At 42.1% G+C, this 13,485-nt stretch overlaps 1 protein-coding gene across 1 annotated transcript in view; it reads left to right on the forward strand.

The window, feature by feature from the left end:
• LRIG2 (leucine rich repeats and immunoglobulin like domains 2) overlaps window positions 1–13,347 on the forward strand; it is a 109,740-nt gene extending 96,393 nt beyond the window's left edge. The window contains exons 16-19 of the mRNA XM_077294927.1: window positions 1,099–1,248; window positions 3,545–3,694; window positions 4,168–4,398; window positions 5,297–13,347. Coding sequence (XP_077151042.1) covers window positions 1,099–1,248; window positions 3,545–3,694; window positions 4,168–4,398; window positions 5,297–5,532 — 767 coding nt within the window. The 3' untranslated portion in view covers window positions 5,533–13,347. The remainder of the gene's footprint in view (window positions 1–1,098; window positions 1,249–3,544; window positions 3,695–4,167; window positions 4,399–5,296) is intronic.
• Window positions 13,348–13,485: the final 138 nt, after the last annotated feature.

Raw genomic sequence — 13,485 nt, forward strand, 5'->3', positions numbered from 1 at the left:
ATTATGGCCCCATACAGACACTTGCCCCATATAGTGCTGCACAAACGTTATGGTCCCATAAGATGCTCCATACAGACACTTGCCCCATTTGCTGTTGCTGCGATAAAAAAAAAAAAAAAATCACATGCTCACCTCTCGTCGCTCAGGCCTCCGGCACTTTCAATATTCACATGACTTCGTTCCGGCGCCGTTCCATCTTCAGCGTCTTCTGCACTGACGTTCAGGCAGAGGGCGCGCACTAACCACGTCACCGCACCCTCTGACCTGAGCTTCACTGCAGAAGACGCTGAAGACGGAGTGGCGCCGGAACGAGAAGCAGGTGAATATCGCGCAGCGCTGCGCTCCCCTCCCAGCGCTCCCCTCCCAGTTATACTCACCTGCTCCTGGCGTGGTGCAGTCCCTGTTTCCCCGGCGCCGCAGCTTCTTCCTGTACTGAGCGGTCACCGTTACTGCTCATTACAGTAATGAATATGCTGCTCCACCCCTATGAGAGGTGGATCAGCATATTCATTACTGTAATGAGTGGTACCATGTGGCTGCTCAGTACAGGAAGAAGCTGGTGAGCCGGGGAGCCAGGGACGTGCAGGGACGGTGCCAGGAGCAGGTGAGTATTATTAGACAGCCCCCGCTCCCCCTCCCCTGCCGACCCCTGGGTATGACTCGAGTATAAGCCGAGAGGGGGACTTTCAGCTAAAAAAAATGGGCTGAAAATCTCAGCTTATCCTTGAGTATATACGGTACATGTTCACCCTGCAAACATTTCTATTGGGAAGTTCTAAACCAGAAGTCTGAGGCTCCCCCTACTTCCCATTTGCATGTAGATGTACCCCTACTCCAATATAGCTAGTCTACATGTGACCGATACCAGGTCAATAATAAACCTAATTCTTCATTTCCACTCTACGGTGCATATTCAGTAAGACATGAAATACATGCAGATTTCCAGTTTTGTGAAAAAGTTATTAATAGTGAATGAGACCGAATACGTATAATGTATGGCAATTGTTATATCTGTAATTATTGTATTCTATACACAGGAACGATTTCCTATAGTCAGTGATGGATTAAGCTTTTATATATTTTGTCTTGTTTCTTCAGAGGACCTGAATCTACCTGCTGACATCCCCAGCTACCTGTCTTCCCAAGGAACCCTGTCTGAGCCACCAGAAGGGTACAGTAACTCCGAGGCTGGTAGCCATCAACAGCTCATGCCTCCTGCCAGCAGCTGTGTTCACAAGGGGACAGATGGTATGTACATGGGGTCCAGAGCACAGCTTCATTTATGTCACAACTGTGTTTGTAAAGTTAAATATATCTTGCAGAAGTCTTCGGCTAAATGCTACTGATTTTACTTTTCCTGCTTTATCGTTTATTTAATGAAGCGAAGAACAAAGTGGCAGAAAAAATATGCATGGATAGGGATGTAAACTTTCCATGGAGATGGCGATCTACACAGTCAGGAGTGACACTGTTTCTGAGTTGTGTTTTATTAAAAATACTTTTCTTCGTCCACTGTACATGTACTACACACTGGGCAAGGAGTTTCCGACAAGTGCCATACATGTACTGCACAGTGGGCAAGGAGTTTCCGACAAGCACCGTACATGTACTGCACAGTGGGCAAGGAGTTTCCGACAAGCACCGTACATGTACTGCACAGTGGGCAAGGAGTTTCCGACAAGCGCCGTACATGTACTGCACAGTGGGCAAGGAGTTTCTGACAAGTGCCATACATGTACTGCACAGTGGGCAAGGAGTTTCCGACAAGTGCCATACATGTACTGCACAGTGGGCAAGGAGTTTCCGACAAGTGCCATACATGTACTGCACAGTGGACAAGGAGTTTCCGACAAGCACCGTACATGTACTGCACAGTGGGCAAGGAGTTTCCGACAAGCACCGTACATGTACTGCACAGTGGGCAAGGAGTTTCCGACAAGCACCGTACATGTACTGCACAGTGGGCAAGGAGTTTCCGACAAGCACCGTACATGTACTGCACAGTGGGCAAGGAGTTTCTGACAAGTGCCATACATGTACTGCACAGTGGGCAAGGAGTTTCCGACAAGTGCCGTACATGTACAATGCAGTGATGAAGCTGGCTCACAGGCAGCAGTTTCATCAACCGCAGGTGACAGCTATATATTATATTCCTGCTCACAGGCATTTAATTCTTTAGGTGCAGCTTTCTATAGTCACCGAGAACCGCATCTAGATTTGAGGGATGCTGAAACATTTGTTAAAAAAAAAATACTACTTTTTGTCCAACCCATGATTGTACTGACCTGAAGACTAAAGATTTCATGCTAAATTGTTGGTAATTTATGCAGTCTGTTTCCCCAAAATTTGTATGTCAATTAAAATATTACTGCACCAATAACAACTCGACTTGATCCCAAAAGCTCACGCCTATACTGACCTGTTGCCTGTCAACAGAAAAAAGGGTTTTCCACGTTACTAGATGCTCAAAGATGCTGGAAAGCCTCATGACTCCCCAGAAAAAACAATCCATTAAATTCTACACCCATTAAACCAAATGGCCCCTTGGGAGCCCAGTTAATGTTGACATGTCGCATTGCTGCAGTGTGGAGAACCCACCTTAAGGGGTATTTTAGACTCTAATGATTTAAAATCTGTTCAGAGGATAGATTATCAGTGTGAGATCGGTGTTACTAGAACACTTGCTACACCTGCTAATGCAGTCACCCGAATGAAGAAAGGTACTGTAGGAACTCAGCAGCCCCGTACATTACTTGGTGGCCGCAGAGTTCTGCACTTTATCTACCAAGTGAATGTACCTCAGCACTTGGCAATGTACAGGGCTGCTGTGTTCTGCCCCCTACAGCTTAGTTCTGGATACTGTTGGAATAGTTATTAGCTGATTGTTGGGGTCTCTGAGCCCCACAAATTTCATATTGACCATCAATTGTTAGGTAAGTGACAAGCCATTTAACAATGTATGCAACTGAAGAAAACGTCGGCACTCTGTCCTCAAGGATGAACTCCTTTTTATTTAAAAAAAAAATCATGTGCATAGACAACATTTTAAAATACATATCGGAACACGCAGCATATGATTAAGGAATTTCATTCCAAAACCCGTAAGAGGATGTTCTGATATATGTATTTTTAAATGTAAATGTAGGGTGCGCATATCTCCAGAAGCACAAGCACGGTGCTATAGACCATCATTCATCAACTGAGGCCACAAATGTTCTTTCGGCCTCTGCCTGGCCAATATGCATTGACATACCATTACATGTATAGGAAAACACATCAGACTGCACTTTCCTAAACCGAAAGCCACTGCAGAGAAATGTATACCATAATTTTCTTTTACAATGGGTCTCTGGATGTATCTTCTTCCATCCTAACAATGGCCTCTGTCTGGGGCATACCTTCTGAGTATTTGTTCAGTTTGGTCCTAGCCTTAGTGACTTCCCACTCCCAGCAGAGTGAGGGCCAGAGAGGCCTCCGTTTTGGTAGTCGAGTTTCTAATGGTGGTTTGATACTTACACTGCAATATGCTGTTATTCTCCCTAAGGTCTGTACGTTGATACCGGTAGTGAGGCAGATGCCGAAATCCTGAATGCGCAGTATGCATCGAATATGCAGAATGGGAGAATACAGCAATTATTTGGTCGCGGCAATGGCTTACATGCTATAGACCGAAGAGACAGCCTTCCCGTTCCAGGTAAGAGAAGCAATCGCCCAGCAAAATACGTCTCTGTGGATGGAGATAATGTGTCGCTGACAATAATGGTTTATTCAGAATGGCCTCCGCCTGGTTCCTGCGCTTATTTTCTGTGCATTACCTTGTTGCCTATAACGATGTGACATGATTTTACGTCCTATGGAAGAATCGGTGCCGCTGCCATGTGACTAGACATGCTTCTAGAACACCTCATTGCTTGCGGACACGGAGGCTGATCATAGGGAGACAGTAACTATGTTTGAAATTCATTCTTTCTGTTTGATAGAAAAGTACTTTACTACACTCCGAGATAAACTGAACTTTTATCTCGGACTTTTATCTCCAGCCAAAATGGAAAACCTTACTGTGCCCTGTAATCTGTGTTCAGTAACAGCATGTAGCCTTTCCCCGCTGTTTATGCTCCATGATGGATTTCTTGATAATGCAGTGATGAGGGTTTGTTGATTTTCTAGGTGGCGGACAGCTTCTGATCTGTTCTGATTGTTACGACAATGCGAACATCTATTCGAGGACGAGGGAGTTCTGTCCTTATACATACATTACAGAGGAGGACCCCATGGACCACGCATTGTCTAACCTTATAGCCCCCATTCCCAATCACTCACATGACATGACCACATCTGCTGCTGACATGTCTGCATTCCTCACCAGCTACGACAAGGACTGTGCAAAACCCAGCTGTGGTAAGCAACCAAACTCTCCACATCTGGCCTTGTAAATGTCATTATTTTCTTCTTTTCTGGGATGAGAGATCATTTTTCCACATCCTCGCTCTCCTCTTAATACAGCGGCATTATATTCTGCTGATATGACAGCTACAGCTGCGTGTCCTTAATTGCTCTGTGTCTCCAAAGGACCATTATTCACAAAGTAGATGAAAACAAGCTAATAAATATCTCAAGTATCCGTCATTGTGATGTTTTACAGATTGCTTTAGGGGTTGGAGGAATGTAAGAAAAAAAAATGTACATGTGCGTAATTTTGTGCCAAGGGGTTAAAGAATAACGCAATCAAAAATGCTTAGCCGTGTATTGGTGCTTGTGTGTGTTTCTTTGCACGTTGTAAAATCTGTGCCCCCTATATTTGTGCACTGCTACCGTGGGCTTACAAAATGGGTAGAAATGTCTGATTACTGGGAGACCCCATTAATGGTTTTCCTCTATGCAGCCAAAGGGTGAAAGAAGTTGCATGGTCACATATGTCTATTAGATAGGGGTGACTACCAAGCACAGCACACGCCGATTTCGCTTAGTCCGATAGACGTTGACGAGAGCGGCATTACACATCCCTGACTGCAGTGACAAACAGGTTTGGGGAGCCGCCAACTTTCATAGTTAGAGATATGGGCTATGTTTACTGAAACAACGCAGCATGACTGAATAGTTTTCTTTCAGCTCCTCGTAGAGTACGCGGGAAAGGTTTTTAAAAAAGGGAAAAAACTCACTATGGGAGATTGCATTGTGTGACCAACGTGAAATAAGTCTTAAGAATTATATGCGTCATCATGAGTGTGTAGTAATGTTCTGTACAGTTGTATTCTGGTTACTGTCCCGATCATTAACTAATTGTTTGTGCTTTTAGATTCCTTTCCTCGCCTGTCTTGGAGTATAAAGAAAGATGACAACCTTCCAGCAGCACATCCTCACTTCTCCCACCATCCTGTACCAGTCCATGAGAAAAGCCTTCCCAGAAACGAGGTGGTTTCTTCAGTGAAGTCAGAAGAGCACCCCCTTCCTAGACCTTACACAAGATCATGTGACCAGGACTACAACTTGGGCAGGACTCTAAATATTGGAGATTATAAGGAAACAACCTAATGAAACCAAAGGAATCTGCAAGTCAGCTGACTTTTTCTAATGACTACCTCAACGTTGAATTAATGGCCAAAGAGTGCTACAGTGGGTTTGTTTACAAGCGCATCATGTGGACCAATGCAAAAATCCTGTGTCAGACGGCTGCTGGATCACCGCTATGTAGCTTGGGTCGGTCATTATTTGAGCACTTCTACGTTTGCTTCAGGATGAGCTGGACAGACGTGAACCTCTGTGAATAGGATGATGTTGTGGCATGCTCACATCAGAAGAAACTAAGGACCTTTTTCCACGTTCTGTTCTTAAAATTTCCGGTGGATCCTTTTTTATTGGCATATGTTCTGTGACTATGCATAGATGTAGGCATTTACCTGTAAACCATTGCTGAAAAATCATCATATTCACAGGGTACACATGTACTGTGATGATCCATCTGAGAATGTGAAAGCAGAAATTGAGCAAATGCTATGGCCCCTATAGCTCATATTTAGACCACCCATGATGTTAAATCAGGCTGGGGGGATGTTTATGGAGAGATCATAACGGCCAGTTGTCCATTGCTCGAAATTGAATTGCATTCAATAGTTGCATACAGCTCCTCTGTGTGGAAGATCGAATCAGTGTGTTATTCTGTGACCACGTGTTTAGGGTTTGCATTTCTAATGCGTAATGTTGTTAAAGATGGCCAGTGCGGGAACACTTCTATTAACGGAGAAATTGTACTAATGTCCTCATATTGAAAAATGCAGACTGCTAGTTCAGTACCTTATGGAATTCACACCCAGCCGAGCGTCCATGCTTGAGTTATGTCACTCCATAGAAAATATGCTAAATAGAAGGAATTTTTTAATCGGTCTAATACTAGACTATTTGTAATCTGTAATTTACGGTTTGGTTCTGACTCTTATAGGGCATATTCTGCTGTGCAATCAGCCATATATACATAAGTGTATAGCTATAATTTATTATGCAAGCAGATTAATCAGATTCCACATTCCTACAATGATGGTTTCTTTCAACCTTTTCCTTTTGTGGTTGCATGTATGAAACTAAGTTACTCCTTAAATAATAGAAACTGAATCACCACTACAGAGTATCTTCGGCATTCTCGAATACTATGTTTGAGTCACCGCAACACATGCAGGGACTGCCTGTTCGACAGCCCCAACACATGCAGGGACTGCCTGTTCGACAGCCCCAACACATGCAGGGACTGCCTGTTCGACAGCCCCAACACATGCAGGGACTGCCTGTTCGACAGCCCCAACACATGCAGGGACTGCCTGTTCGACAGCCCCAACACATGCAGGGACTGCCTGTTCGACAGCCCCAACACATGCAGGGACTGCCTGTTCGACAGCCCCAACACATGCAGGGACTGCCTGTTCGACAGCCCCAACACATGCAGGGACTGCCTGTTCGACAGCCCCAACACATGCAGGGACTGCCTGTTCGACAGCCCCAACACATGCAGGGACTGCCTGTTCGACAGCCCCAACACATGCAGGGACTGCCTGTTCGACAGCCCCAACACATGCAGGGACTGCCTGTTCGACAGCCCCAACACATGCAGGGACTGCCTGTTCGACAGCCCCAACACATGCAGGGACTGCCTGTTCGACAGCCCCAACACATGCAGGGACTGCCTGTTCGACAGCCCCAACACATGCAGGGACTGCCTGTTCGACAGCCCCAACACATGCAGGGACTGCCTGTTCGACAGCCCCAACACATGCAAGGACTGCCTGTTCGACAGCCCCAACACATGCAGGGACTGCCTGTTCGACAGCCGTTACGAATCAAACATATTAGTGGAGAAAGCCAAATATACGTTAACACCCGAGCATTCTCGGATAACACCTTAACCAAGCACTTTCGCTCAACACTAGTAATAAACTGTCATTTTGAGTTTTTTTATTTTTTTATTTAAGCACTTTTCACTTGTTTGAACCATAATTTAAAGATGATAGGTGCTAATTAGGAGGTTTCCATTTTAAAGTGAAGCCCAAACTTTTAGTATTTAAAACAACGAATAGAGCAGGTACTCGCCTTCCACGTGTCCATTGCTGGATCTTGGCAGCTGCACGTGTCTTCGTATTGTGACGCGATGTCACCGCTGCAGCCAATCACTGCGCTCTGTAACTCATGCTTACAGTACTGTGTTTTAACACACAAGATCTTCTTGAAGTTGGGCAGTTCCAATATGTTCTGTCTTTTTTTTGTAAAATGTACATCTATGCTGAGTTATGTCGAGCTTGGTTTTTGCAATAGATTGTCAGTGAAACTGTTACACGCTAAAAGTGCTGCTGGTAGACGGGCTTTACAGTAAAGTAATGCCAAGCATGCAGCAGCTTCTACTGAGCATGTGCGAGAAATCCGTGTAGAAGGTGGGAGAACTGTAAAAAGAGCTTGTCAATCAACTTAGGTGAGCAGAAAGCATTTTACATCTTTGAATACTTTTGGGCCCCAATTCATCAAGACCAGCGATGTTCACACACACCTCTTAATTAATCAGGAGCGTCTGATGAGTGGTATGTGCAGTGCCAGAAATCTTAGGCTATGTGCACACGTAGAATGGTCCTCTGCGGATTTTTCCGCAGCGGATTTGATAAATCCGCAGGGCAAAAACACCACGTTTTTCCTGCGGATTTAGCGTGGTTTTTGTGCGGATTCCACTGCGGTTTTCTATTATTGGTTTACATTGTACTGTAAACTCATGGGAAACTGTTGCGGATCCGCAGCAATTTCCGCAACGTGTGCACATACTCTTACTCCTGTCACTGACTGGTGTAAGGGTATGTGCACACGCTGCGGATTTTGCTGCGGATTCGCAGCTTTTCCGCAGCTGCTGATCCGCAGCAGTTTCCCATGCATTTACAGTACCATGTAAAGCTATGGGAAATGAAATCCGCAGTGCACATTCTGCGGAAAAAAACGCGCGGAAACGCAGCGGATTATTTTCCGCAGCATGTCAATTCTTTGCGGAATCCGCAGCGGTTTTTCACCTGCTCCAATAGAAAACTGCAGGTGAAAACCCGCAGCGGAAACCGCAATAAAAACCGCGATAAATCCGAAGTAAAAATTCTGCAAAGGAATCCGCAGCGTGTGCACAAGCCCTAAGATTTCTGACGTAAGGTACTCCACAGTTTGTCATGAATTGGATAAGCTGCAGCGTCTTGCCCCAATCCTGCCCCAGCTACTCCCATTTTGCCAAGCTAGGAGAAACTATGTGAAAACTTGAACGTCGCCCCAAAATTTTGCGACTTTTTCAAAGCAATTTAAACCATAATTCTGTTGAAATTGCTTTGATAAATTGGGTCCTTGGTCTGAGTGCGACAGTGTACAGCTAATCCCCTAAAATCCTGACTGTTCGGGATCAGATTGATACTCGTTCTTGTGGGATAAGTTTCAGTAAACCTTGCATTTTATACATTTGGAATCCCTGGTGTTTGAATGCATATGAGTCCAGCGGGCAGTCAGGCTAGTGATTGACAGCTGACTGTCATGCAGTCACTACTCTTTCCACGACTAAAATACAATTTATAGTGAATCTTTTCCAATAAGCTTGTACATCATTCTGCTCTGCTTCTTCTACACACCATGCTGACCACAGATCGGATGTACGCCGTGTACAACAAGACAAGTTCCCCTTAACGCAGTGAAGAGGCTGATCGCCAGCATCATAATAAAAAGATTCCAGAAAAGAATCTTTTCCCCCTGTGATCACTAGATTTCCTCTCTCCTATCCCCGCATCACAGAACTTCAAATGTTTACTTGTATACATGCTAAACATATTCACCTTCTCCTCTTCGAGAATAAAGAAATAAATAATCTATTTAATCTGAAGTGTTTCCAATCCTGTGACCGGATCAGAATACACAGCTTCTGGGTTTTTTTTTCTTCTGCTTTCTTTTGTGTAGTCTGTTACCATGGAGACGCAGAAGGTTACTTATCAGCTGTGTACTCAAAGTGATAAGAATATTTTCACTGATGTCTAGGTGATTTCCTTAATAATGTATGCAGTTTGTATTGTGAAATATGGCGATCAACCTCCTTCAAGTTCTCTGCCAATTTTAATGGCCACCCGACTGTGGATTCTTGATATTATGCTACGATTTCAGCACTCCGAATAATTGTGCAATTCATTTACGTCATTGTTTGTTTTTCCTGCTTTACAAGAACTCCTTATACTGGTGCATGGAGGTTCAGTCCTATAAAAGCGCATCATTGACTCGTGACCGTACTGGGTGGCATAATTAACGGCTGTATGGAATAATTGTATGTCTGCTCAGTAATGGCATATGCTGCTCCTTACTTTGAGTATCCTTGTCCTGTACTTGCAAAAACTAATTATTCTGTGTAGTTTTAGCTACCGTAGTTCTTTGTCATATTCTCGTGTTCTTGTTTTACGTCCATAATTATAGTATATTTGTAACCCCGTACACATTGAGATACACATATACTTATACATTAATTTACATTTACCTTTGGGACTTTGCCTACGTACAATAGAAATGTTTGCAGCATTACCAACTAAGACATTGGGCAATATACTTGTAAAATTGCTTTCTGCTGTCTTTGTTTTGTACAGGTGATAAAGCCTGCCTCCTGTCATCGTGTTTTATGGTTCATCAGTATCAAGTGTTGGTGAAAAACAGGCCCCTGTTCATCAATTCATCATTGATTTTCCCCAGTAATTTGTTCATTAGTGGCTTTAGTATTTGTACCTTATATTCGAAGTTTTGCACCATATTTTTAAGCTTTCTTTTTTTTTTGACAACTTTGCTTTATCCAGTTCGTACTGTGACTTTTTCCAAATATTCCTTTTACATTTAAAGCACGTCTCACACCAATCCTTGCCTTGATTAAAGTTTTTTGCAGAGGATTTGCAACTTGTGTTGTAAAATCATAAAAACCCTTTAAAGACACAAGCGAAGGACATTTTTGATTTTGCACCAAATTCAGGAAACTTGTGCACCATTTTTAATCATTTCGCAAAAGCTGCAAGACAAAAAAACAATTGTCCTAATTCACAAATGATGAATCCGGGGCCGTAGACTTGATTACTTTAGGCTGCATTTACACATCCGTGTGAGTGTTAACATCCAAGCGAAATGGACCAATTTCCGCTCCCCCTTTCGACCCAGTCAAGGTTGATCAGAACTCCAGGCACACGGCACTGATGCCTTTGGAGTCCGTTAGTTTTTTTTGTTGTTGTTGTTTTTTCCTTTTCATTAGCTTTGTAAGGTTGTAACTCTCTTTTTAGTTTTTTAAATATACAGATGTATTTCAATGCTATAATGATACTTTTTATCCATGCACTAAACTTCTACGACATGTTTCCCCAAATGCGAGAACCAAAGATTCCAGGCGCCGATGCTGACTGTTCTATATGTAAATATACTTGTGATAAGATATTTTTGTACACATTGCACATACCTGTAGTTTGGATGATTTGTTTTTTTGCTTTTTTTTTTTTTAAACGCCAAAACTGTTTTATGTTATTCATGCAGTGCTTTAGCCTACTATCAAATGACATTTTTATGAAAGCTTCCTCAATGCAGAGATCTGTGTGGATGAACTGTAGATAGAAATATATTTCAATCTTATCGCCTCAACACTAAGCTTTGAAATAGCTCTTTAATGGTTAATCTTCCATGAAATGAATACGCATAAATTGTTTAGAGATGGCATAGGACAAAGGCTTTTTTTATGGTCTCAGCAGAATGTTGGGAATGGTGATGAATAGCGGAGAGGAGTATGTAGCCACTTGCCCTGATGCCTTTTTATATTGCACCTGTTTTTGGATGAGATGGCTAAGGTAATATGTGCTGCTACAATGAATTTATATGGCTTCTGGCAGAAGTGGAACTTTTGACTGGCTCAGTGGGTTGCGTGATATCTGCAAATGTAAGCTATGACCTTCAAAATGAGTAGTTTTCTAGGCATCTACCATAAAACTGAAGACTGCTTTAGAGATTGAATTTAAAATATGCTTCTCTGCAAAATGTTTTGTAACTTTCTACCAAAAATATAGAGAATTGTAAAAAGTGATGACATTCTTGCGCAGAATAAGTGTCCTAGCTTACAGTCCATGGAACGGATTGTTTTATCCTCCCACTAGAATCAAGATCTCGTCCTTTGTGCATCGTAACCGAATTATAGTGGCACTCGGCCGGTTAAAAAAGAAACTTGTGACAATCTTGAGAAAATTGTAACTCCAGTTTATAATGTGACAATCTGCTTTTGTGGTGTTGGCTATATATGTATTTTTGTCTTTTTACTTTGAATTCAATAAACATAATGTGTAAACCGGGCAAAATTTGAGAATTTTAGGTTCAACCAACAAAGTTGTGCCACAGATTTTTCCTTTACGTTGCAGGATTCAGGAGATCCCTCATTGTCATTCACTAGTGCTTTATTAGGCTACGTTCCCACGATGAGATTTTGGTGCGTTTTTGATATTGCACCTATTTAAATTAGGTAACTTTTTTCATTACGTTTTTTTACTTTTTTATGTCATTTTGGTGTTATGCTTTAAATAAAGCAGCTTTGTTTTTGTTTACATTGTTTTTAGCTTTGACGAAACTGCTATAGTTGTATATTGTTATAGTTCGGTGTGGTTACTTATGTTTTTGATCCTTTTCTGCCATGGGGTCTTGGTAAAAACGCATGTGCTTTTTATGCTTTTTTTTTTTTTTTCCTGCATCTAATGTAAGTCTGGTGAAAATCCACACAGAAAACTCTGCGCACCCTCGAGAGAAATGTACCTGCTGTGGATTTAAAACACGCACTGCAGGTCAGTTTACGCAGTGTTAAAAAGCATAGTGGGCATGAGATTTCTAGAACTCCCATCCACCTTGCTGGGTTTGTAAAATCCTGCGTTTTTTGACAAAGCAAAAAAGCACGCAGCATCAGAAACGCACCAAAAGTTCATTGTGGGAACATAGCCTTAGTGTCATGATCCGCAAATGTCTGAAAAGTAGTTTAAATGTGGCTAAAGTGAAAAAAGATAAAACTTACTCATTGTTCATACTCAAATTGAATAAAACTCCTATCATGAGATATCAGTGAAGGTTCCAGCAACTTCTTGCTTTGACACATAATTAAATTATAAAGTGGATTCCATTAAAAAGACCACAATATTGCACATATAACATCTCCTAATGTTGTGGAGCTTGTCCTATGTTGAAGTAGAAAGTCCACAATAGGCAAAAATAAGGCTGATCAACACTATCCGTTTGGTGTCATAAAATCGCAGACCACTAACTTCTCATATCAAAACCTTTGACTATTCAGTTAGAATCCTGCACCCATCACTGGTCTCATGCAGATGCAGAATCTCTGTTCTGTTGCGAAACAAAGCTGGGATTTGTGCCTCTTAATTTATTTTCTTTTTCACAACTATATTAATCACTTTTTTCCCCCAGTCATGCTGGCAATGGCAAAATACTTTGGTAGGTTAGGAAATGCTAGAAAAAGTGGCCGATGCCAGTGCTAGTCAATAGATTTTAAAGGCCCGCACTACATTTTCACTTTATAAGGAAAGGTTGCATTTAATGTGTATGGCCATATTTTTTTCCCGGAGTTTTCTCTTTTTAAAATTGAATGCCACAACTAGTGATAAAACACTTAACTGACTCCTACATACAACCTTCCCTATTTGGACCCACCTCCAGTAAATTGTGTGACACCGATACTTTGAGTTTGATATGACTAAACTGCTCGATATAATTGTATACACTCCTAACCTGAAAAAAAATTAAGTTTCATTTTATTTTGCCTGTTTTGTTTATAATAAATATGCTAAAGTGGAAAAATGTGATCTCTTGTTCTTTTGACCAAATTCCTAAGATAATGTATGGTAGATTGTATGCTGAAATTATGTAATATTTATTTTTCAATGAATATGCTTTTATACTTCAAGGTCTTGCTGTACCTATTTTACAATTTTCTTC

Source organism: Ranitomeya variabilis, chromosome 3 (assembly GCF_051348905.1).
Source record: "Ranitomeya variabilis isolate aRanVar5 chromosome 3, aRanVar5.hap1, whole genome shotgun sequence".
NCBI classification, from domain to species: Eukaryota; Metazoa; Chordata; class Amphibia; order Anura; family Dendrobatidae; genus Ranitomeya; species Ranitomeya variabilis.